At 47.3% G+C, this 26,301-nt stretch overlaps 1 protein-coding gene across 1 annotated transcript in view; it reads left to right on the forward strand.

Annotated features, from left to right (window-relative positions):
• Window positions 1-21,090, forward strand: part of CSNK1G1 (casein kinase 1 gamma 1) — a 55,347-nt gene extending 34,257 nt beyond the window's left edge. Inside the window, exons 11-13 of the mRNA XM_060260085.1 lie at window positions 2,655-2,762; window positions 5,860-5,966; window positions 20,849-21,090. Of these exons, the coding sequence (XP_060116068.1) occupies window positions 2,655-2,762; window positions 5,860-5,966; window positions 20,849-20,903 (270 nt within the window). The 3' untranslated portion in view covers window positions 20,904-21,090. The remainder of the gene's footprint in view (window positions 1-2,654; window positions 2,763-5,859; window positions 5,967-20,848) is intronic.
• The last annotated feature ends 5,211 nt before the right edge of the window (window positions 21,091-26,301 follow it).

Below are 26,301 nucleotides of genomic sequence, written 5' to 3' on the forward strand. Positions count from 1 at the left end.
TGAACAGACAAGGGGGCACAGTCTCGAGGAAGTTATGCCTCCTAGCACTGAGAATCTGGGAAATCTGCAGAGAATCAGACACAACCCTAATTGCCACCCATTTACCTGGCAATCTGAATGCCTGTGCAGATTACCTCAGTCGTGGAGGAGCCACACTCCACGAGTGGGAAATCAATTGGACATTCCTGCAGCCAGTCTTTCAGAAATGGGGCGCGCCGGATGTGGATGTTTTTGCTACACGCAATACCTCGAAATGCAGAACTTTTTGTTGCAGAGGGGGTGCAGACCCGAGGTCATTGGGAGATGGACTCCTGATCTCCTGGAAGCACAGACATGTATACCTCTTCCCACCAATCCCTCTGATTACGAGGGTTGTTCACAAGATCCACCTCGAGCGCCCCAGAGGGATCCTCATCACGCCATGGTGGCCCAGACAGCAATGGTTCTCCCCAGTACTGAAGCTATCTCAGGGAATATTTCATCAGTTCCCGAGGAGCCAGGACCTGCTACTGTCACACGGGGGTCGAGTGATTCACCACGACGTGCCTCACTTGAAGCTCACCGCTTGGAATCTGGGGTGACGCGTCTGTCGGACAGAGCTATGCAGGTCATGCTAAATAGCAGAAAATCTTCCACTAGGAAGTCTTATGAATATAAGTGGACAAGGTTTGCCCAATTTGTGTCCGGGACGGGCACGGAACCTAAAACAGCGGGTCTCCCACTAATCTTGGACTTCCTACTCTCACTGCTTGATAAGGGTTTAACTGTATCCTCAGTGAGGGTCTATTTAGCAGCTATATCAGCTCATCATGAACAGCTTGAGGGCCATTCGGTGTTTTCACACCCCGACACCAAACGGTTCCTCAGAGGTCTTGTGAGATTGTATACAGCAGTACGGGACCCAGCACCGGCCTGGGACCTTCCAGGAGTGCTGAACGCCCTAACAGGGAGACCGTTTGAGCCCATGGCAACGTGTTCCCTACAACTGCTATCTTGGAAGACAGCATTCTTAGTAGCCATTACATCCGCTCGCAGAGTAGGAGAACTGGCAGCGCTACGCTGTGATGACCCATACCTGAAATTTAGTGCTGAGGGCGTGTGGTTACGACCTGATGTGACCTTTCTTCCGAAAGTAACCTCTGCATTCCACCTGAACTCAGAAATATGCCTACCCATATACTTCCCAGATCCGGGTACGGACTTGGAACGAAAGCTCCACACGCTGGACGTGAAAAGAGCGCTTTCTTTCTACTTACACAGAGTAAGGCCGGGTCGCAAGGACCCTAGACTCTTTATCTCTTACTCCCTGACGTCACAAGGCGTCAGAGTCTCGTCACAACGTATCTCAAAATGGATAACCGAGACCATCAGACTATGTTACTTGCTGAATAAAAAACCCCTGCCGAGACAGATTAGGGCGCATTCGACTAGAGCCCTGGCAGCTTCGGCGGCCTTCATGAGAGGGGTGCCCTTGAAGGACATTTGCGACGCTGCTACGTGGTCCTCCTCGCATACGTTTGTGAAACACTATGCGTTGGACCTGAACTGGCGTAGGCGTTCATCAGTGGGCCGTGCTGTGCTTCAAGAGGCTTCTCGCTGATGGACCGTTGCACCCTCCTCCAGGTAGGACTCTGGCTTGCTAGTCTCCCATCAGTGTGATGCACAGAGACCACGAAGAAGATAAACAGGTTTCCTACCTGTAACTGATGATCTTTGAGTGGTCATCTGTGCAGTCACACTACCCGCCCTCCTTCCCCTGCGCTGCCGGTCCATCTCTAAGGGCTTACGCAGCGGTCAGAAGGAACTGGCGGGATGTCCGCTCCGGTCCCTGTGAGCATGCGTGGTAGGGCTTCTGCGCATGCGCACTGGGTCCTGGGCACGGAAATCCGCAGCTTTCAAGAATACCGATCAAGATCGGCGCGGGCACCTATATCCCATCAGTGTGACTGCACAGATGTCCACTCGAAGATCATCAGTTACAGGTAGGAAACCTGTTTTTATCTTTACAATATACATTTACATTATCTATTGAGCTGAGGACCAGAAAAACACTAGTTCAAGCTTTTTCGCTGCCTGAACCACATAAGGGGGGGTGTGTGTCTTTCTTTCAATATGGGAGTAACAGTGCTGATCAGCGTTCCAGGGTTAATGTAATGATTATGGAGATATTATGTGCCTGAAAGTGCTTGGGACATTTTACGGTGCTGTCTAAATACCCTGTTTCTGAAATACATTCTATTTACCTGTGCAGGTATTTTTATTTAAGAAGTTTTGAGAAATGAGAATCACTGCAGAACATGGTTTCTGACAAACGGAGCTTTGACTCTCAAAAGCTTGTGCTCCCCAAAAATTTTGTTTGAACTCTGATCTTAATCTCGCCACTTGGAGCATTTTTATTGTTCCGGTCAGCAATGAGATCAAATTCACTTTGGTACCACTTTCCCGCTTTTATACAAAGAGCGAGAGTGGGTAGGCTTGTTGAAATAACTGCTTTATGCGCTTTTAAAAAATGCTTTCCCCCCCTTTCCCTCTCCCTCACCCTCCCAACTAGCTGATCATGTGCTTTTTAAAAGGAAACGTTCGCTTTGCTTTGATTCACCTTTACCTTTCCTCCTGTCTTCTGCTCTCTCGCTTACCGCCGAATGCCCACGCAGGCCGTATCAGAACGCCGAGGAGACTGGGAGACCCCTCCAGTGCGGCAAGCCAATGCTTTGTTCCTGACAACTCACTTGGCTTCAGAGCGGCACGGGGGATCAGTCCAGGTATTGCCCTTCCCAATTCCCTGCCGCTTTTCCATAGCGATCAGGTTTCCCTGCCTGCTACGCCGATTCAGACTTGCATGATTTGTCCTCCTGCACTCTTGAGCTGACTGTGTGAGTTGTCTCTGTTCAAAAGAGTTGGCTTCCAAAACCAGAAGTCCTGTGTGTGCTTCAAGCATCTTCTGAGGCATAGATTTCTTCCCCACTGGCTCTTCTTCATCAGTGCTGAGAGAATGATGTTGCCGGCAAATATCTAGCACCGATCCTTCATGCAGACCGGGAGCGAGATGAAGTGGGCCATGCCGTGTCCTGCTTGGCTTAGTGTGCGAACTCCCTTTCCCTGTTTGGACTGAGATGGAGAGGGAGAAGAGGACAAGGTAGCAACTGTCTGTCCTGAAGCTTCTCCTCCAGTCCTAGGAGACAGGACAGAAGTTCGGGAGAGGGGGATTTCTTGGGTCAGCTTAATCTTTGGTCATCTGTTGGCTTTACAGCCCCTGGGGGATCATAAGAACATAAGAGAAGCCATGTTGGATCAGACCAATGGCCCATCCAGTCCAACACTCTGTGTCACACAATGGCCAAAAAACCCCAGGTGCCATCAGGAGGTCCATCATTGGGGCCAGGACATTTGAAGAAGCCCTCACACTCTGACTCTAGCAGCTTGGGGGGGTTTCAGTTTTTTCTGCAACCCTGGGGCATTTTTTAGCTTTGTAGAAAGATCTGTCTTGTCTTTTCACAGCTTCCTTCGCCAGATTTAAATACCTTCAGATTTGGTGGACTTCACCATTAAAATTTATGAATGCATTTCTACTAGCATTGTCCTTTTAACAAAAGGACAATGTGTGTCACTTCTGTATCAGCCCCCTGCAAGTCTTGTGGCTGTTCTTGGCAATAACAGGTGTGGAGCTTTCTTGTACCAAGCAACACAGAGAAGTACATCTCTGGCAGCATTAACAAAGGTTTTTCTCCCTCTAGGAAGAGGAAAGTGTGGCTTGCAGGCTCAAAAGAGAGGGCTGTGTGCTCTATGAAGTCTCCAGAACTGTGTGTTTGTGTGTTGAGGCACAAGGATAGAATTATGTCTATCTCATCTGTTGATGATTATTAGAATCTTTGCAGTCCATCAACATTTTTTACTATAAAGCCAAAAGTGCATGCTTGCCCTCTGAATGGTTCAGGTTCTTAAACTCCAGGGGAGCCCCTTCTCCTATGAGCAGGGGTGGAACTCTAGCAGGAGCTCCTTTGCATATTGGGCCACACATCCCTGATGTAGCCAATCCTCCAAGAACTTATAAGGCTCTTTTTTTGTAAGCTCTTTGAGGATTGGCTACATCAGGGGTGTGTGGCCTAATATGCAAAGGAGCTCCTGCTAGAATTGCACCCCTGCCTATGGGTATTATGCAGCTGCAAGGAACAGAAAGGTTGATATCTTTCCTGTCTGCCAGAAAATGAGGGTAAATAGTGACTGTAGATGTTTTGTTCTGCACCTGTTGATGGTGGTGAGAGGATAAGTATGAATTTGAGGAATTGGCAATGTGAACAGAGCTGATTGGCTAGGAGACCTCTCCCAGTTCTTCAGTGTGCAGCAGAGGCACCCACCTTTCAGGGCAACATGAACTTTAAGGGATGTCAAACTCATTTGTTATGAGGGCCAGGCCATGTGTGTCATAAAATGCAGGGCTTTTTTTGAGCAGGAACGCAGTTGCGGCTGGTTTGGTGTTAGACGGTGTGGCCTAATATGCAAATGAGTTCTTGCTGGGCTTTCCCCACAAAAAGGCCCTGTGTGAAACAATGGTGACATCAGGGTGTGTGGCCTATTATACAAATGAGCTCCTGCTGAGCTTTTTATTGAAAAAAGCCCTGATAAAATGTAATGCCAGGTAGCTGAGATATAAACTTTATAAAGGACACAGACAATCACGAAGATTTTTTTTAAAGCTTAAAATAAAACATGCTTAAAACATTAGCGCTCATTGGTCTTAAAGGTGCTTTCTTTGTATCTCTCCTTTGGGATCCAGGGAACTGGGCCAAGGAAGCTCTGGATCTTTCCTTCCTCCTCCAGAGGACCAGAAGGGGGAGGAGCCTCAGCCAATAGAAGGAAGAGAGGCTTGACTCAGTAGCTCCACTATGTGATTGAGAGGACCTGGCAAAGCAAGCTCTCCCCCCCCTCCTCCCCAAAGGAGGAGCCTCAGCCAATAGAGAAAACGAAGGCTTTGCTCTGTAGCTCCTGTGCCATTGCACAAGCCTGGCAAAGCAAGCTATGGTGCAGAAGGGAGCAAGAGAGAGTGAGAAGGAAGCGGATGACAACCAGTTGCTCGGGGCCCTGATTTGGCCCCCGGTCTACATGTTTGACACCCCCGTTTAAGAAGAACCCTGCAGGAGCCAATGGATGGTCCTGTACCATGTGTCCCAGGAAGTCAATACAAGCAGGACACAGAGGCCAAAGCCTTCCCCACCTTGAGTGTCAATAATATGTGTGCATACTGAGATCTGCTTCCCTCTTCTCTGCTCACATAGAGGATATGGGAAGCAGCCTGGGGAAGGAGGGGGGGAGGATTCAGATTCATCAGCCTCAAACATCTTGATTCCTAGTTTGCACCAATGTATTTATTGTAGCTTGTTGCGTATGATATGTGCTAGATTTGTATGTTTCTTTTTCTAAAAAGTGGATGGGGGACCTCCAAGGAATACCAGGGTCACGATACAGAAGCAGGCAACGGCAAACCACCTCTGAAGTCTCTTGACTTGCAAACCCTACGGGGTTACCATAAATCAGTTGTGTCTTGATGGCAAAAAAGAAAAAGACAAAAAGGCCTAACAATTCATGGAATCGTCACACTATTGTAACAATTATACATTTGTTCCTATTCTATTTTGTATGACATTCTCAGAGAGAAGAGGAGGTTTTGCAGAGAACTTTTAGTTCTGGAGCAGTCAGGTTGCAAGAAACAGAAGTTCTCAGGCAGTGGGGTGAAAATTACTATCCTGGTCCCCTACCAGCGTATGCTTTGGGGAGATTGTCCACCATTGTGACCCTTCGACAAAAATTGGACCAAAGTCTGACATAAACAGGTCATGTTTCTCTCCTCCCTTTTTTTGGCAGGTGATAAACTCCACTAACGGTGAGCTGAACATCGACGAGCCACCAGGAATCCCCCCCAGTACCCAAATCGCAGAGCGTACCGAGGTGGAAGTAGTGGAGGAAGCTAAGTATGTCTGCTGCACAAGCAAGTCTCCCCTTACACCGTCCTGTGTGTGCGTATGTGTGTGAAATACGTTTTTGTGTTTCCCTGTGTTTGACGCCTACATTCGTAACTTGCCCTCAAACACTCAGTTGTTTTGTCTTTGTCTTTTGCATGACAATCTCAGCGGTGCTGGTGATGTTAGAGCTTCTTTTCCCCTGCGATGCCTAGATAAACATGACTTTTGACCCAAGCATGTATTGCAAATTAGACAGGACTTGTTCAGAAGGATGTGCAAAATAGTGTCTCATCGCTCTTCAGTAAAACTTCTCTGCTTAAGAGGTTTAATCCGTTCTTAGTGCTGTATGTATATAAAACAAGTTTAGTTTTGTGTTTTCCCCCTGAGGATATATAGACATCTTTTAGAAATGAGGGTACCTGTTTACTCTCTCATACTTAAAAATCTAAGGCTGCATTTGTTTGGTCTGTAACATCCTTGCAAAATTTGCTCTTGGGTAACTTGTCAGACTGTAGATAACCGGGGTGGGCTGGCACAGAATCACAGAGATCATCCCTATAAGGAAAAGCTGAGGGACTTGGGAAATGTTCAGTCTGGAGAAAGAGGAGGTTGAGGGGAGACATGGTCGCTCTCTTTGAGGATTTGAAAGCCTGTCACTTAGAAGAAGGCAGGGAGCTGATCCTGTTGGCAGCAGATGATAGGACTCAAAATAATGGGTTTCAATTAGAGGTGGAAAAGTATCAAGTGGATATTGGGGGTGGGTGGGAATTTAAGAGTAGATCAGTGGAATCAGCTGCCTAGGAAGGTGGTGGGCAGTCTTCAAGTAGCAGCTGGACCAACACTTGTCTGGGATACTTTAGGCTGATCCTATGTTGAACAGGGGCCAGGACTAGATGGCCTCTCTGGTCCCTCCCAACTCTACGATTCTGTCCACTGCTTTGTCAGTTGCTTGCTGTGTGCTAGAAGCTGTGTTTTGGTTAGGTGCTGAAGAGGACTGGTGTCTTACCTTTCACTTTCAGTCTCTGTCCACCATTGATACTCTTCACGATTTGTCATTTCTTCACAAATCTCGATGTGGGCTGTTCTCCCCATGGCCCCTTCCTTTTTTCTTTACGAAGAAGCTTAACGCTTGCTAAGTAATCCTCACAGGGAGATAAATTCCACAAAGGTGTTGTGAGTTCAAGGTACGGCAGCTGCTTGACTGACTCAGTCCGCTGAATCCCTCAGCGATCAGAGTAGCCCTGAGCAAACTTGGCGGCAAGAATTACGATCTTCCGTCTTCTGGGGGAGTGCAGAGGGTGGCCCGAAAGGATCCCCGCCTGTGTGCCAGAAAAGCAAGTGTCTCTGCTGTCTAGAATTGAGCTTCAGCATAGACTCTCCAAGTGGCCTGCCGTTGCTGTGTTCCTGGAGGGTAGTCTCCATCTTCATCCCTAATCTGTGTAACTGCCATGAACTTTGGAGAGACGGGTGGGGTGAGGAGGAATAGGCGTTTCGAAATAAATGCTTGTGGCCATTGTGGTTTCCTCTCCCAGTTAGTTTTTGTCTGTCCGTCGGCAGGTAGTGTCTTTCTGTAGGTGGAAGGGGGTAATTTTTAGGTTTAATTTAATATAATTTTTCAATTTATACCCTGCCCCATCCCAGAAGTGGGCTCAGGGCAGCTTACAGCATTAAAATAATGTTAAAGCGGCCATCAAAAATTAAACAACGTCATAACTACAGATATGTCAAGTCAGATCTGAGAATAGTAATCTATACAATTGGCAACAGATCACACAGTAATCCATACAATTGGCAACAGACCACACAACAGCATTCACACGACAGAACACACAACAGGTTCTTTCAGCTGTGAGATCATTTTCCGGTTTGGCTGCTCTCTTGACTGCTCAGTGGTCCTCGGGTAAACAGCAGACTGGCTTCCAACAACTACTGTTCCCATAGGTCAGGTGTCAGTGCTTGCAAATCTCTCCAGAGAATATTTCCCCAAAAACACATTAATGTGCAAAAAGGGTTTTAAAAACTATCATTAGCCCTGACAGCGGGACGATCAGCTAAACTGAGGTCAGGTCACCTTCCTTACAGCAGGGCCAGACAATTGAAAAAAATCAAGAGGGTCCCAAAGGAAACTCCTCTAGTGAACATATTACTGGCCTTCAACCTAAGGGGAGGGATGGTGGCTCAGTGGTAGAGCTTCTGTTTGGTAAACAGAAGGTGCCAGGTTCAATCTCCGGCATCTCCAACTAAAAAGGGTCCAGGCAAATAGGCGTGAAAAACCTCAGCTTGAGACCCTGGAGAGCCGCTGCCAGTCTTGAGTAGACAATACTGACTTTGATGGACCAAGGGTCTGATTCAGTGGAAGGCATGCTTACTATGCGTTGAATCTCTGTAAACGTCATGCAGGTGCTTGGAGGATTGTGATATTTAGTGGGACAGTTTCAGAGGGCAGCCGTGTCAGTTTGCACTGGAAGAGTTAAATTGGAGTCCAGTTGCACTTCAGAGACCAACAAGGTTTTCAGGAGAAAGGCTGCCAAGAGTCGGTGCTCCCTTTGTCAGATGCTAGTAGGAACAGAGATCTCTGGAGTCTTTATATCCCATTCTGAAGGTGGGAGGGGCGTCACAAGGAAGGAACGCTTGTAAAGTCCTCAGACAAACTTCCAAGAGAGGGGCGGCCAAACTTTCTTAATGTAAGAGCCACATAGAATAAACATCAGATGTTTGAGAGCCACAAGGAAGGAAGGAAAGCAAATAGATGGGAGGGAGAGGTGAAAAGAAAGCAACTTTAACTTTAAATGCCTTCTCCAAGCTGCCCTGCTGGCTTGGCTTGGAGAAGCTATTTAAAGAGACAAGTGCCTTCTCCAAGCCGGCCAATGGGGCAGTGGGGGCTTCAAGAGCCACACAATACATGTGAAAGAGCCACTTGTGGCTCCCGAGCCAGTTTGGACACCCCTGTTCCAAGGGAAATCACGGTGCGAGATTGCTGGAGCTCAGAACAATGGACCCCCCCCCCCAATCCCACCCCAGGGTTGAATTCACAGGATTCTTATTTCACTACAGATGCTACTTCCCTCCCCCCCTCCCAGCATTTCTTCTCTGCTCTAATCAAGCCAATGACAATAGGCGTTGTCCTTCTGCCTCCTTTTCAGGCATTCTGTGCAGCAGCCCCTCCTGCCTTCTGACTAGTGTAAAAAGACTTTGAGATTTCCATTCCTACTCAGGGAAGCTTTGACTCTTGAAAGTTTTGAAAATCTTGCTAATCTCCTAAAGTGCTTCTGGACTCAAATCTAAAAATTAGTGGGAGATGCTATTCTCTCCCTCCCCCCTTTCTCCTGAGATGAAATGCTGTTCTTTATCCCAGTCCTGTGTCCTGGTTCTGGAAAGAAAGTTCTCTTCCAGGGGGAAACACATGAGGCATTCACGTTCCCTGGGTTCTCCTTAGGTCCTCTTTGATGTAAAGGTTTTTTGGTTGCTGCTCAGAACCCTTTGTGTCCTCTATGCTGGGCTCCCTCCCCCCTCCATGAAACATTGTATTTGCTGTCTCTCATTCCTTTGTGCAGGGGCTCCTTTGCATATTAGGCCACACCCCCTGATGTGGCTCTTTTTTTGTAAGCTCCAGGAGGATTGGCTACATCAGGGGTGTGTGGCCTAATATGTAAAGGAGTTCCTGCTAGAATCCGCCTCTGTGATCTGGGTATGTAGAGATTTCTCAGCCTGCCTGAGGTTCCAGGGCTTCCCATTCAAGGTATCCTCATTGTTATACAGTTATCTAAGGCTGCGATCCTGTGCAGAAATACACACCTAACTCTGGATCAGATCAGGCTGGGTTTGTGTGACTTGGATACTAAACTCTGCAACGCCCCAGAGCTTCTGTTTGGGTTTTATTTCTAATCAGGATGTTGCCTTCTTCCCCCTGCTCTTTTCGGGACTTCTGGTCCGTCTTAGAGCACCTGTTTTGCATGTAGAACATCCCAGGTTAAGTTTTCTTTCCAGTTACAGGATCTTTCAGGTGGCAGATACTGGGGAAGATCTGGGTCCTGGTAGTTTCAGCCCTTTCCTCCTTAGATCCTCCTGATAATCCTTTGGCTTTCCTTTAGCGTATTCCTTCGCTATCCTTAATTTCACATCTTGTTCTTCTGCTCTCGTCCTTGTTTCTTTGCCAGATCAGCTTCGCTAAACTGACTGTTAGCGAGGGGTCCATGGTGGTTAAGAGCAGCGAACTCTAATCTGAAGCGCTAGGTTTGATTCCCCACTCCTCTATACGAAGCCTGCTGGGTGACCTTGGGCTAGTCACAGTCCTCTCTCAGCCCCACCTACTTCACAAGGTGCCTGTTGTGGGGAGAGGAAGGGAAAGTCACTTTGAGACTCCTTTGGGTAGAGAAAATGGGGTATAAAAACCTTCTTCTCTGTATCTCCATCTCACCATATTTGGGGCTCTTCTGTATATCCTAATCTCATATTGTACTTCTAGCACTGTGGTTCACTTGCATATTCTTTAATTTCTCTGCCTCTATTGCCCATTAAAGCCTGGCCATTTGCTCTGTCAGCTTCTGCTTTATTCTTGTTATTTTAATGCTGTTAAATTCCCAGATCCATCTTTCTGCCCCGACTGCCAGCCACTGAGCCATTTGCTTTTTCTGGTTTCCTTGCTAAGGCTACCTCCTGCATGCCCTATCCACGCCTCCTGCTGAGCAATTTAAATGAGAATAGCGTTACTGATCATGGAAGGAGGACTGTGGCTCAGTGGCAGAGCACCTGCTTGGCATGCAGAAGGTCCTAGGTTCGATCCCCGGCATCTCCAATGGAAGGGTCAGGGAGGAGGTGATGGGAAAGACCTCTGAGACTCTGAAGAGCCACTGACTGTGATGGACCAATGGTATAAGGCAGCTTTGTGTGTGCGTACGCTCCACCCAGTCCTGTCGCTGCTACATTCATAACTGGCATGGGCTTAATATTCCCTCCCTGTCCCATACCTGTAAACCTGGGGATGCTGGGATGCCTCCCTTTCCCTGCCATTGAGATGCTACAACTGCCTGCTCTTCTCTAGTTCTGAGATCCACCCTTTTCCTCCTCTGTTCCAAGAGTTTTAAAAACCCCTACTGTTTCTTTGTTGGCTGATTCCTCTGGAAGAACGTACCTCCAGTTGCTAAGAGTGTGGCCCATCTTGTTCCATCTCCTTAAATCTCTCTGTCTCCTTCCAGTGCCCCCTTCACTAGATTTTCTCTTTTCTAATCCTTCAACGGCAGCCTCTCCATCTCTGCAGGGTGTTTTGGGAGTCTCCCCCCCACACTCCAGTCCTCCTCTTTCCTGCCTCCTCTTGCATTCTTTTCTTTGCCATCTCTGTCCTATCCCACTTGACTGTAAGCCCCCTCCAGGTAGGGAGTCTGTTCCTTCCGCCTTCTCAGCACTTTTATTGTTTTGCTGTCAAGTCAGCGCTGACTTGTAGCAACCCTGTGGGTTTTTCAAGGGAAGAGACATGCAGAGTTGTTTGTCATTGTGGCACAACCTTGGCCTTCCTTGGAGGTCTCCCATCCAAATACCAACCCAGGGCCAACTCTGCTTAGCTCCTGAGATCTGACAAGATCAGACTAGCCTGGGCTATCCAAGTCAGGGCTTTTCAGCACATGCTGAACACTAATTAACAAGGAGGTTGTGGTTGCAAGAAGCCTGATGGCTCCCAAAGCATTATGGGCCAGCTTGATGGGAGAATGTCTCCTCCTCAGATAAGAACATGAGAAGCCATGTTGGATCAGGCCAATGGTCCATCCAGTCCAACACTCTGTGTCACACAGTGGCCAATATATATACACACACACACACACACACACACATATATATACACATATACTGTGGCTAATAGCCACTGATGGACCTCTGCTCCATATTTTTATCTAGTCCCCTCTTGAAGCTGGCTATGCTTGTAGCTGCCACCACCTCCTGTGGCAGTGAATTCCACATATTAATCACCCTTTGGGTGAAGAAGTACTTCCTTTTATCCGTTTTAACCTGACTGCTCAGCAATTTCATTGAATGCCCACAAGTTCTTGTATTGTGAGAAAGGGAGAAAAGTACTTCTTTCTTTACTTTCTCCATCCCATGCATAATCTTGTAAACCTCTATCATGTCACCCTGCAGTTGACGTTTCTCCAAGCTGAGGAGCCCCAAGCGTTTTAACCTTTCTTCATAGGGAAAGTGTTCCAAACTTTCATTCTAGTTGCTCTTTTCTGGACTTTTTCCAATGCTATAATGTCCTTTTTGAGGTGCGGTGGCCAGAATTGTACACAGTATTCCAAATGAGACCGCACCATCGATTTATACAGGGGTATTATGATACTGGCTGATTTGTTTTCAATTCCCTTCCTAATAATTCCCAGCACGGCATTGGCTTTTTTATTGCAATCGCACACTGTCTTGACATTTTCAGTTAGTTATCTGCCACGACCCCAAGATCTCTCTCTTGGTCAGTCTCTGCCAGTTCACACCCCATCAACTTGTATTTGTAGCTGGGATTCTTGGCCCCAATGTGCATTACTTTGCACTTGGCCACATTGAACCTCATCTGCCACGTTGACACCTACTCACCCAGCCTCAACAGATTCCTTTGGAGTGCCTCACAATCCTTTCTGGTTCTCACCACCCTGAACAATTTAGTGTCATCTGCAAACTTAGCCACTTCACTCCTTACTCCCAACTCCAAATCATTAATGAACAAGTTAAAGAGCATGGGATCCAGTACTGAGCCCTGCGGCACCCCATTGCTTACCGTCCTCCACTGTGAAGATTGCCCATTTATACTCACTCTCTGCTTCCTATTAATTAGTAAGTTTTTGATCCACAAGAGGACCTGTCCTTTACGCCATGACTCTCGAGCTTATTAAGGAGCCTTTGATGAGGAACTTTATCAAAAGCTTTCTGGAAGTCAAGGTAAACAACATTTATGGGGTCCCCTTTGTCCACATGTTTGTTCACCCCCTTGAAGAACTGTAGCAGGTTAGTGAGGCAAGATCTTCCCTTACAGAACCCATGTTGAGTCTTCCTCAATAACTTGTGTTCATCAATGCGCGTACTCATTTTGTCCTTGATAACGGTTTCTACCAACTTTCCTGGTATTGAAGTCAGACTGACTGGCCTGTAATTTCCCGGATCTCCTCTGGAACCCTTTTTAAAGATGGAGGTGACATTTGCTACCTTCCAGTCCTCAGGAATGGAGGCAGATTTCAATGAAAGATTACATATTTTTGTCAGGAGATCCAAAAGTTCAATTTTGAGTTCTTTTAGAACTCTTGGATGTATGCCATCCGGACCTGGTGACTTATTAATTTTTAGTTCGTCAATCAGTTGTAGGACCTCCTCTCGTCACCTCAATCTGACTCAGGTCTTTCAACACCCCTTCCAAAATTAGTGGTTCTGGAGCGGGCAAACACTTCTCAATTTCCACAGTGAAGACGGAGGCAAAAAATGCATTCAGCTTCTCAGCCATTTCCCAATCCTCCTTCAGTAATCCTTTTACTCCTTGGTCATCCAAGGGCCCCACTGCTTCCCCGGCTGGTTTCCTGCTTCTAATATATTTGAAGAAATTTTTATTGTTGGTCTTTATGCTTTTTGCAATATGCTCCTCATAGTCCCTTTTTGCCCGCCTGATCACAGTCTTGCATTTGATTTACTACAGCCTGTGTTCCCTTTTATTAATCTCACTTGGACTAGCTTTCCACCGCTTAAAGGAGTCCTTACCACGATCATGAGTGCTGAATTTCCTTCCAAACTGGGTGTATAAGCAGGGAGTCATCAAGTCCCTTCAGTTCCTGCTGGGAACTGGGAACACCAAGTCCCTGAGGCCTTTCTCTACAGTCGTCTTCAGCATTTCCTTGGAAACTTTTCAGAATTTGTTCTCCAACCTGAAGGCTTTTGGAAACCTCTTCTGCTCCGATGGCCAACGTCCCATAAGGCCCACTTCCTTCAGCAATGCGATTTCTAGTGCCCTGAGACAGTTTTGTTGGGCTGTCAGGAAAGCTTAAGAGGAGCTCTGCTGGATCAGACCAGTGGTCCGTCTAGTCCAGCCTCCTGTCTCACACCTTGGCCAACAAGAAGACATAGAGGCTGAGGCCTTCCCCTGATGCTACCGCCTGGCTCTGGGATTCAGAGGCCTAGTGCCTTTGAACGTGGAGGTTCCCCTCAGTCACTATGGCCAGTAGACACAGTCAGATTTATACTCCATGAATCCGGGGCTTTTTTTGTAGAAAAAGCCCAGCAGGAACTTATTTACATATTAAGCCACACCCTCTGACATCACCATTGTTTCACACATGAACCCATTTGCATATTAGGCCACACACCCCGATGCCAAGCCAGCCGGAACTGCGTTCCTGCGCGTTCCTGCTAAAAAAAAAAGGCCCTGCATGAATCTTATCAAATCCCCTTTTAAAGCTGTTTATTCCTGTGGTCATCCCTTCATCCCCTGGCAGTGAATTCTGCATTTTAATCACTCTGTGTAAAGTGGTATTTCCTCTCGCCCATCAGCTTCATTGGATGCCCTCGAGTAATAGTATTATGGGGAAGGGGAGAAACGGCTTGGTCTTGCTTTTATTTCTGCATCCATCCAACCACAGCGTATCTTCCAGGCAACCTGTAGGAGGCTCAGGTGTGACCAGATGTGGCCAGGCAGGTAGATCCTGTCGGGTGGCTACCGATCGGCACTGCATGCTTGCATGACTCGCCACGCTGTGCTTCCCCATCTCACATCTGAACGATAAATGGCTCTTCCTCCTTTTTTATGTGTTTTTATTTGTCTTTCTTTCCTTTCCCCCCCCCCTTCGCATTTCTCTGTAGCTGCCTGAAAATACTCCACTTGTGGTGAGTCGCTCTCTCTAGTCCACACAGGAGGGGGAGTGAATCAGAGCATGTGATGGTTGAACAGATTAAATGCAGGCAGCGACGGGGGTGGGGGGAGAGGTGGGTTTTCAACAGGGAGGTCTCCTTAAGGGCAAGGGCTCGCTCTTGCAATTGCCCCCGTATTTCTCTTATTTGAAGATAAACATCAGCACAGACTTTTAACTTGTGGACAAGCATCTCAGAGCTAGGGAATATTTTAGAATTTCATCATGTTATGGGAGTTACTTATAGCTTGAACCTCTTTAAAAAAAAAAAAACCCAATAGTGACAGATGCAACTCTTGTGAAAGCCCAGGGATCCCCAACCTTACTGAACCTGTGGGCCCCTTTGGGAATTTGCAACACAGCGCGGTGGGCACGGCCACAAACGGGCTGCTGCAGATGGGTGGAGCCAGCCACAAGATGGCTGCTGCCGCTTCCCTTCATTCGCATGGCGAAGATCCTTGTGCTGCCAAAGCATCGTTTTTAAAAATCCACACAGTGATTAGATTCCCAGCAGCTCTCCAGAAGCCTTGCTGGGCAAAAGCCCCACCCACTTTCTAAAAATGTTTGGCAGGCACCGAGAGGGTGTCAGTGCTTCCTGTGGCGCCCACAGGCATCACATTGGGAGATCCCTGCGTCTGGCCACTGGGCAGGAGTTTGGCTGTTTCGTTTCAGCAGTGAGTTTTTGTTAGCCCTGTTGCAGTGACTGAGGTTGGTGGACTCTCTTTCTTGGTATTGCCATAGCTTGTGGAGATCCATATTGTGTCAGTGGGGCTTCCCCTTCTAGGCAGAGGAACCTTTAACGCAGGGCACTTTTTTTCATAGCAGGAACTCCTTTGCCTACTAGGCCACACCCCTCTTACGTAGCCAATCCTCCAAGGGCTTACAGGGCCTGCTGTAAGCTCTTGAAGGATTGGCTACATCAGGGAGGTGTGGTCTAATATGCAAAGGAGTTCCTGCTACAAAAATAGCCCTGCTCTAATGTGTTGCATAATCTAGCCTGCAGATCCAGATGGCCACCATCCTGCAATCTGCAGTTTTGGAGAAGGAGGGTGGCAGTCGATGCTGAAGCCTCATAACTGCAGAGGCAGGGTAGTTAATGGCGGGTTAGGATGCTTCAGTCATTGCACCAAGAAGAAACTCTTCCTACCTGTCTTGATGCATTAAGCAGCAACTTTGTCATTCCTGCCGCCTCTTATCCTGAAAGTGCCAGGTTTGGGGGTTTGTTTTTAGCACAGGGAAGGAAAGAAGCCAGCTCTATCCTGTGTAGGTGGGGTGGGACAGGAAATGCTATTTACTAGAAAGCCAGGTGTGCTTGTGGAAGAGAGGGACCTTTGGGAAGAACTGGGATTCCATCAAAGGAGGTCTGCTCAGTCTTTTGCCCACAATCCTGGACTTGAGGCTGCTGAAGTCTCAGGGCTGGTTCCTGGCCTTCCTGTTGCAGAACTCATAGGGTTGCCAGCCTCCAGGTGGTGGCTGGAGATCTCCCACTATTACAACTGATCTGCAGGCAACAGGTCAATTTCCCTGAAGAAAACGGCCATCTTGAAAGGTGGACTCTATGGCATTGTACTCCCAACAAAGCCCCTCCACTCCTCCCAAAATCTCCAGGTATTTCCCAACCTGGACCTGGCAACCCTACTCCAGTGTCATGGGACTTCTTGTCACATCTCACTTTCTCGCAGCACTGTGGGTTCTAGTCTGGAAAGGCTGAAGACCACACTTGAGGCCATCATCTTGCAAGCTGTAACACTGTCCGTTGTCTTAAAATGCTCCACCCCCCAAAAAAAACCCTGAAACAGAAAAAAACAAATTTGATTTTTGTATGTTTGCTACCCCATCAAAAAAAAAAATCAGTGTCATGGGCTATGGAACACTAAAGACTAACAAATCTAAAACTTATAGCTCAGATCTCCCTTCCCAAGAGAATTCCTGGGGCGGGGGGTGGGAATAGACATCATACTCTGTTCGCACTTGGAACCTGAAGCCCTGAGCTGGATAGCCCAGGCAAGCCCAGTCTCATCAGTTCTCAGAAACTAAGCAGGGTCAACTCTGGCAAGTACTTGGGTGGGAGACCTCCTTGGAATACCAGAGCTGGACGGGCAAGGGCGGGCTTTACTCAGCCACCTCTCTGAATAGCCTCAAAACCCCCAGTAAGGGTCAGTCACCAGAGGTCACCAGGACTTCCAAGTGTACACACACACTCAAACATACACACACAAATACTCCAAAAGGAGATCTCCTGTTATTACAATTGATCTCCAGACCACGAATATCAGTTCCCCTTGAGAGAACGGCAGCTTTAGAGGGCAGAATGTGTGCATAATACTCTGCTGAGGTCTCTCCAAACCCTGCCTTCCCCAGGCCTTACCCCCAAAACCTCCATCTATTTCCTACCCCAGAACTGGCACTGAGAGCCAGTTTGGTGTAGTGGCTAAGTGTGTGGATTCTTACCTGGGAAATCCGGGTCTGATTCCCCACTCCTCCACTTGCAGCTGCTGGAATGGCCTTGGGTCAGCCATAGTTCGGGCAGAGGTTGTCCTTGAAAGGCCAGCTGCTGTGAGAGCCCTCTCCAGCCCCACCCACCTCACAGGGTGTCTGTTGTGGGGGAGGAAGGTAAAGGAGATTGTGAGCCGCTCTGAGACTCTTCGGAGTGGAGGGCGGGATATAAATCCAATATCATCATCTTCTTAACACTTGGGTCTCTAACACTGCTCAAGATGTGGATAACCAGCAAGCTTCCCATATTCTCAGGTGAGGGGGATAGTCACCTAGTGGTGACCCTTTGACCCAAATGGCCAGCTTGCATTAGAATCTACGTCTACCGTAGCTACTGTGGCCACAGAGGGTATTGCGTGCAGACGGGGATGGTGAAGACGAGGGGGATGGGCACGGAAGGGAGTGACCTTGTCTGCCCCTCGACCTGCACGACTCTGTTTGTTCTTGCTTCATTTCATGCCGCATTCGTTTCATAGGTGAAGGCCACGCAGAGTCCACTCCAGGCTTCTCATGAGAAACTGGTTTGTCGGGTTCTGTCATCCGTCCAGCCCGTGTCATCTTTAAGTGGAGGCCATCTGTGCAGCATAAGCCAACCCCTAGCTCCACACTTGCCTCTCCCGGGGGACCTTACAGATCGTCTATATTAAGAGCTTCCTTCGCTTCTGTTATTGTTTCATTTTATCATTGATTAAAAATTACACCATGTCGAAACCCAGATATGTCGAGTTGTTTCTCTGCCATGTGTTCTGCCCTCCGCCCCAAAATTAAAAAAAAAAAATTATATATACACACACACATCCAGGATTCAGACTTAAAGCTCTATTTAATATTGGAGAATTGTCTTGTATTAGTGTTTACATTCCACTTAGATACATAGGCGTCCTATGAATTCTTGAAATCTTTTGAGCGGCCCCGGGACGTGGAGTGGATTAGAAGGCCGAGCGATTAACTCATGAAGAGAAAGCTTTTGAAGAGACGGTTTGCCAGTAAAGGGGCTCCCATCTCCCTCCTGTTGGGCCTTCTCAGGGAAGGAACAGGTCATGCACAATTGCAAACAGAGCTGCTGTCCTTCCTGAATGTCAGAGGTCCACCAGGGTTTGGAGGTGCACATAAGAACATAAGAGAAGCCATTTTGGATCAGGCCAATGGCTCATTCAGTCCAACACTCTGTGCCACACAGTGGCCAAAAAAATTATATATATATACACACACACACATATATACACACTGTGGCTAATAGCCACTGATGGACCTCTGCTCCATATTTTTATCTAACCCCCTCTTGAAGCTGGCTATACTTGTAGCCGCCACCACCTCCTGTGGCAGTGAATTCCACATGTTAATCACATCCATTCCGTCCCCTCATTTTGACCTCCATAGTATACGCTGCCTCTTCTCTTTCTCATAGAAAATGGGGTCCGCTCATTTCTGCAGGGAGGAAAGAGTAAACACCGTCTATTACATCTGATGGGCAAGTCCCCCAGTTTTGTTGACCCTCCTTATTTAAAAAAAAAAAAAGATTGCTATAGAAGATAACCTGTGATCGTATCTGTCCACAGGCAAAGAAATGTAGTAGTGCCAGAAATGTAGTTATAAGGCCTGCATCTCTCAATATTAGGCGTGGCTGTTAAAATACTGATATTGCGGTGGAACACAGTTTGAGTCCAGTAGCATGAATGAAATTTTGTTGGTCTGAAAAGTGCCCCTGGTGTTCAACTTTGTTCCGCTGCTCCAGACCGACATGGCTACCCACCTGAGTCTAATATTGCTTATGTAACCAGCGTTGCTTGCCTTTCCTCATCTTGTCCCTGCACCACAGGGGATATGGATGCCTTTCTTCTTCCCCAGCCCTTTGTGCTTTTCCCCAAACAGTGGTGTGGGACTCTTGCCACAGCTTCCTGGTTTTGCACAGGCTTGACAGTGGTTCCTTTCTCTAGAACGTCAGATTCATCTCCTGGTTGCATACAGCAGTGGTCCCTTCCCCTGTTCTGGTGGCCCAGGCCTCTCTCTCCCTGTTTTGCTTAATGGGTCTTGGGAGGGCTGCTACTGTTCCCCCCCCCCCCATCTAACTGGGATGCACCGAGACACAGGCTGAGAACTACTCCTTCAAACAGATTTCATCAACCAAGCAAAAGACTGTGTACCACCAACATGTGGAAGGGGAATCCTTAAGATCCTCAGCTAATTAAATCAGTGGACAGAAGGTGTATTTTAAATCAGTGGACAGAAGGTGTATTTTAACTGTGTCAGGTAATTGGAAGAGAGACTTCTTGGTCACATTTTCAATATCCAGGCAGTCAATTTCTGATTCTTTAAGATTTGGTACTTTTAAAACTTGATTGTTTACATGCATGTGTCTCAATGCTGGTATCTCCTTGCAAAGACTGAAAAAGAACACAATTTCTTCTACACAAGGGGACCTAAAATTGGACACAATACAAAGAACTTTGGTTTCTTTTAGCTCTTGCTTGGTGGTGGGAAACCATACTGTTTCAGCTGTGAAGAATATCTGGTTTCGGTTTTGCAGAATATTTTCCATCTTTAGATATGGACTGCAAGAACAGGCCATCCGGAAGTGGCTTTTTAATCAAATATAGCACAGGAAGGTGGAAATTGTTGCCTTTGGATGGCCTTTCAATGTTCTGTATCTTCGCTGTACGGAATTATCTTGGGTTGGGTGTTTTAATCCAACAATAAAACTTCAGTGATCCATTCATAGTGGATTAAACTGGTAGGTGAAAATCTCTTCTGCCCTATTCACTATGCTTTAGCCATGTTATTTCCAAACACGATTCCTTGTTTGCTACCTTGAAAATTCCAGTTCTCTACCCTAAATCTTACCTGAGGCAGAGGCCTTCGTTTCAGGTGTTGTGGGATCCTTCCGAGTTATTCTCCTGCACTCTCTCTTCAACCTCTTCACTGTATTTCTGTAGCACAACAGTGGCTTTTCTCAGCATGCCCATCCCCTTGTCTGTGCTTTGGTGCTGTGCCCATTTCACCAGCATCGCCCAAGAAGTTCTTCCTTCCTTCGATTTCCCCTAGTATCCGTCAGCTATCATTTTGTGTCTGCAGGTGTCCTGCTTGTCCAAACCCAGCGCTCCGCTTTGTTCGTTTCCTGATACCATAAACGGTCTCCTCTGTTTGGCTGAAAGAGGGGTCCTTCCGCAAGCTCTCCTTGCCCCGTGGGGAAAGGCTTAGGCTTGGGGGGGGGGGGGGAGGGTGCCTTCCTGGCCAGAGGCTGTTAGCTGTGGAAAATGCAAGTCAAGCTGGAAGCTGGAATAGTGCTTAGTAATTCTTCAAGTCTTTGGACAGCCATAACGGGGATTATCGGGGCAACACGTCCCCCTTCCAAGTCATTGTTGCAAGGGGTGTTGGGGGTGATGGCGGTTTGGGTTGGGGTGGGGGGAGCGTGCGTGTGGCAGTGTCGGCTCATCCTGTCCCATGGTGGGGAAGGAGAAGGCTTGGTGGAAGCCCCGCTCCCCCCTTCAGCAGGCCCTGTATTGATTCCCTCTGTTCTTTGTGCCGCAGGTGCTGCTGCTTCTATAAGAGGAAAAGGAGGAAGTCTTCCCAGCGCCACAAATGACAGGCATCTTCTTGAGGTCTTTGGGGGACACTCTGTTTACCTGCCGTTCCTGCCACGTCTTATGGAATGGGGGCTCCTCTTGGGGGAGAGGATGAGAAACAAGGGACATCTTAAACCAAAAAGAGAGAAAGAGAGAGAGGGGGGAAAAGGGGGCAGAATTCCGAAATAAACACTCAGGTGGATTCCCTCACTGGTCTCCCTTGCTCACTTGGCCGCCTGAGGCTCCTTTTGGAATCGGGATCCCATCCTCTCGGGCAACGGGTGCCCTTGCTGGAAGGTTCAGCCGGCTGGCTTGGCTACCTTCTGTCTTCTCTGTACGACAGTTTGGCAAGGGATTTGGGGAGGGGTGGCGTTCCTGGTGAATGTACTTTGTTGTTCCTCCTCCCTTTTCCTGTCCTCTTTTGGTTCTCGACGTGATTCCCCCATATGCCCCCCTGCACCCCCCCCCCCAAAAGAGCTTGATTGACTGTGGGGCCAAGTTGGTGGCAACGGTGGCAAAGGAAGACTGTCGCAGGGAGGGGGGACATGAGTCCTTGCTCTCCGACCCGCTTTGTTCGGGTCGCATCCGCAACTTCAACCTGGCCCTCCCCAGCCGCCTTCCAGCAAATTCCATGGCAGTGAGAGAAAACTGCAATCTTCCAGTTGCCTTGATTTTACTGGTTTCTGTGATGTCTCCCATCTCGGAAGGGTTACGGAGAAGTTTCGATTGTTCTAACAGGACTGTGGTTTGTTGTTGCACTTTTTAAAATTTTTTTTAAGCATTGTCGTATGATATGGTAAAAGGGAGGGGTGTTTCCTCCCCCTCTGTTCATGGGTATGAATGATGACTGAACACACCTTCAGCTGGTATTCAGCGAGTGCAAAGCTGTCCCCCTTCACATTGTCTGCACCATTTGGATTCCCTTGGAGGGGGGGAGCACTCTGGGATTTCTAAATCCTCCTGTCTTGGTTGTGCACTAAAGCTTACTTGAATTTTCAGCTGCCCGCTCCAGCTGTCAATGGACTGGACACCCCTTCAGTAATGGTTTTCTCCTCCAACCGTGCCTGACCTCGCTTGCTTGGAACTGTGGGAGCCTTTCTGCCCGGACAGGGTGATGGAGAAGTCGCCTGGGCGTAGAGGTGCAAATACAGATTTTTACCATGAATGCAATTGGGGAAGCTGGGCATTTTGAGTGGGTGGGGGGTTTAAAGGGAGCGAATCTACACTTGGGACGGTCCACTGTCACTGCCTTAAACTCCATTTCTGCTCAGACCTGGCTAAGGTTTTCGGCCTCCTAAAAGGGCATGGCCAGAGCCGTTGGGTCGCAGGACGAGGGCTTCTTAAAACAGTCTCTAAGAAGTAGGTTCATGTTAAATGGAATCGGTCACCTTGCATTCACTAAACATTGGGTGTCCCGGACTGGAAATTGCACTTTCACAGTGCAGCTTTGGATATGGCTCAGGAGAAGCATGGCAAATTTGGGAGCCACTCCAGAAAGGCCAGGGGTGCCGTGGGTTGATGATGACCGGACAGGACTTCTGGGCTTCCACCCGACAGTCTCAAGTATCCCCTCTCTGCTCATCCAGCAACATAGCATTTGAATTTGCTTAATAACCTTCTGGCTCCTCAGAAAGGAAGCTGCCTCTGTGATTGTGGCATTCTGAGACAACTCCTTGCCCTTCTGAATTCTGCACCGTAAACCTCAGCAGTAGACTTGCTTCCCTTCTCTTTCCTAGAAACTTACCCATACCGAGTTTTGCTGTCCAGCAAGGGGCATTTTTCATGTTCTTGAAGTGCAGCTTAGAAACATTCCTTCTTCAGCTATTGACCATAAAAGTTGACTCCTCATTGCTCTCCATTAGAATGTTTGCAGCCGTTTGCTCTGATGAACTTTTCCTCCCGCATCCCCCATAAGAAAGCCACAGCCGGATGTTTTGAGAAGGCAGATGCAGAAGTCTATCAAAGACGCTCCAGCTGTGCAGGAGTTGCCCTCTGCCCAGCGCCCTCTGAATTCAGCCCTGTTCTCTCCCAATCCTCCACTAAGTGCCTGGCACTTGAATTCAAAGGAGAAACTCTTCTTCCACCCCGTTTAGACGTCCACGTTCTTCTCTGTCGAGGAGTAACGTGCTTTCACCCCCCGTTTTGGGAACTCTCTGTTTTACACACTTCTTTTTGAAGAAAAGTTTTAGCTGTGTTTCATTTGAAACCTTCGTGACAAGTGGTTTTGTACAAAATCTCTTTGCCTGTTTTGCTTCTAATCCTTTTCTCCATTGCTCTGGGGATTTGAATTTTTTTTTTTTTAATGGCGGAAAATTTAAAGTTATTGTATGTGCATTAAGGGACACTTCATAACCTTTAAGCAGGCTGATGAATATTGAAATATCCAGGGCCTGTTTTGCCTTCTAGTCACGTGTTTAGGCCTCTTTAGAGGGCACATTACAACTCGCTAGAATGCTCTTGGACGCTCAGAATAAAACTGGATTTGTAGGAACGGGAGAGGTTTAGTGTGGCCTGGGTCATTCCCCAGAACTCCCTTCTGCATCATTTCAGCTGGCAAGGAGCTGCGTCAAAGTAGAGCATTGGTGCAAAATGTTCGCCCATCCCATGCCAGCAAGTGCTTCCTTTTGGGTCTTACCATCTTGCCTTGGGTGGGAGGTGAGATTTCTTGTGCTTTCCCCCCCTATGAGATGTGTCCTCTTCCTTTCTAGAGCCAGATGGCTTTCTCCTATACTTGAACACAGCTATTTGGAACAGAGTGCCGCAGTCTGCAGTACCACAACTCATTTTCTCCTCTCTAGGCTGCCCCAGTTACAAACAGGGCCGGTTTTGCCTCTGATAATGGAGAAATCTTGCTTTCATCGGAATTCTCAGCGCAACTGGCATTTCCCCCCCAATCTTGTGTGTCTTTCCAAGTGACTAATGGCCATTATCTTCTGCTTGCTCAAGAGGACTGCCTCACTTCAAAGACCTCTAAATATCTCTGCCCTATGAGAAAATATGAGGAAGTAGAAAAGGGCAAGAATTGGTCTGACTACTCTAAAAAGCTGGGCTTTCCAGGAAGTGTTGTCTAACATCCGTTTGCATTTTGAAAGGCAGATTGACTTCTATTGAGCAGGTATTCCAGTTACATCCCCCCCAGTATTAAAAGACCTGTCTGTTGGCCATAAGCCACAGTACACCAGCAAATAGTTGTGTTTCCATTTGATTTGGGACAGATTCATCTCACTGCTTTCTTGTCACCTCAAAGAGTTAACACAAACGTAAAATGAGAAAAACACACGCGGTTCACTCTTGACAAGAATGATTCTCAGCACTTGTTTTATTTCAAGGCCACTTTTGGAAACCTGACTCCTCATTTTCAGACCCACTTTAAAACAGATAAATTGGCTTCCAAAACTCTTGTATGCAGGGACGCTTGCTCTTTATCCTGCCCAATATCCGTCTAGTTTGTGACACGCAACTTCCAACGAAATCTTTCCTCTTCTGTGGTTTACAGTGTCTTCCAGGGCAGAAAGATGGAGCTTGTTCTTTCTGCATTTTGAAAAATCGAACAGTGATGCGTGATCCACAATTCTGTGTACACTCTGTAGCGAACGGCAGAAGCCCCAGTGAGCAGTCCCATGATTTGTGTAAAAACACTAAGCTATCAAATCCCCGTCTTCCCAGAATGATACTGAAGCATCAGAGGAAAAACACTGAGTTTCCCAGCATTGCTTACCTGGCCTTTGAGAAAGCAATTGCTTTGAAAGGCTGCTTCCTTTCTTTCTTTCTTTTTTGAGAAGCAAAAGATCTCCCTTCCTGGCTGTTTTGCATGGCGTCTAGTAGTTATGGGTCCTAAGGCACCTCCGTAACTTCCAAGCGTCATTCTTTTTAGCATTTTGCATATTTGAGTAAATGACAGAATTGAACTGGTTCCTCAAACCTCCCTCTAAATAGACGCAGCATAAATGAAGACAAGAATGGTGTACAGTCTGTTAAAATAAGAATCCAGTATACCCTGTACTGCCGAATCCACAGCGTCAGTATTTTGTATGCAGCTGTGTAAATCCAGGCCTTGGGCGTATGGATGAGCTGCAGGTTCTTCAGTATGGTTTTGTTCCTCTACCCCTTCCCTCCGTGTAAGGAATGGAGGTGGTGGCCCCTCACTTCAGGCACTCCACCAGTCTGACTCATTATCCTAGAATGCTGCATCCAGGGAGAATGTGGCTTCCAGGACGAACTGGGGCGCACACCAAGCAGGTTGCTGTTCCCCGATTCCCGCACCGGAGCGTATAGTACCCCTTCCTAAGGACACATCGGGCGCATGCCAATACACATTTAAGCAAGAAAAAAGGCTTGTAAAGGGCCTCTTTTGGCCTCCTAGGGCTGTCTCAGGAAAAATACTCAACCCCACCCCCCATAAATGCTTTTCCAAAATACATAAATTGCTGCATGGTTTCCCTGTGAAATGTGGATCCCATCGTCTTCTTTAGGTAGAAAAAAAGCAGCTCTGGTACTGACATCAACCCGCCTTTCACAAGCAGAGAGGAGATAACAATCAGTCATGGGGGTATGTGGACCATACCGAATATTGCATTTTCTCCAGACAGGGAAATTTGCAGTTTTAAAGTGGCTTGTTCCCATTGGAAACTTTGTGAAGTATAATTTATTATGTCTCGTTTCCTTTAATGTTGGCCTTTGTGCTTTAAAAAAAAACAAACGGGATGACTGAGATAATGTGTGTAACTCTTGTTACTGTAAAAGAAAAAAAATCAGCTGTGAATCTTTTTTTAAGTATTTGTGTGCGCACATCTTATTCTTGTTGAAATGCCTTTTTTGATTTTTTTTTAAATCTTTTTTTAATGTCAAAGCCTGTGTAATGCGACGTTTTATTCATATAATCCTGGCGCTGCTCTTGAGACTTGCTCAGCAGCAGACGATGAAGCATAGTATTTTTTAAACATGAATGTCAATTTCAAAATGGGTTTCAACCAGGATAAGGGCTTTATACACACCGGGCCGGAGGCTCGTCTGGCGGCGATTGGGGGTTTCACTCTGCCAGGAACTGGATCCTGCTACTGATCTTTCTAATGTGCCTGTTTTGATGGGACATTGCAAGAAACGTCGTGTACCTTCGACACCCTCTCCTCCCCCCCTTCCCCGATTTGCACCCTTTTAATGTAAAATAAAAACATCAATTTTGCTCTGTTTAAGATTTGTGTCGTCCTTTTTATTTTGTAAGAGCAAGTTAATTCATGCCGTTGCTATCCTCGTTACTGTGTATGGGTGCCAAAGTTAAGACGAGGAAAAAAGCTGACAGGATGAAAGATTCCTTTGAAATGTGCAGAGCTTTAGGGATACCATATGCAGGGGTGTCAAACTCATTTGTTATGAGGGCCAGATATGACATAAATGAGACCTTGTCAGGCTGGGGCATGT

Source organism: Heteronotia binoei, chromosome 19 (assembly GCF_032191835.1).
Source record: "Heteronotia binoei isolate CCM8104 ecotype False Entrance Well chromosome 19, APGP_CSIRO_Hbin_v1, whole genome shotgun sequence".
Classification (NCBI taxonomy): domain Eukaryota; kingdom Metazoa; phylum Chordata; class Lepidosauria; order Squamata; family Gekkonidae; genus Heteronotia; species Heteronotia binoei.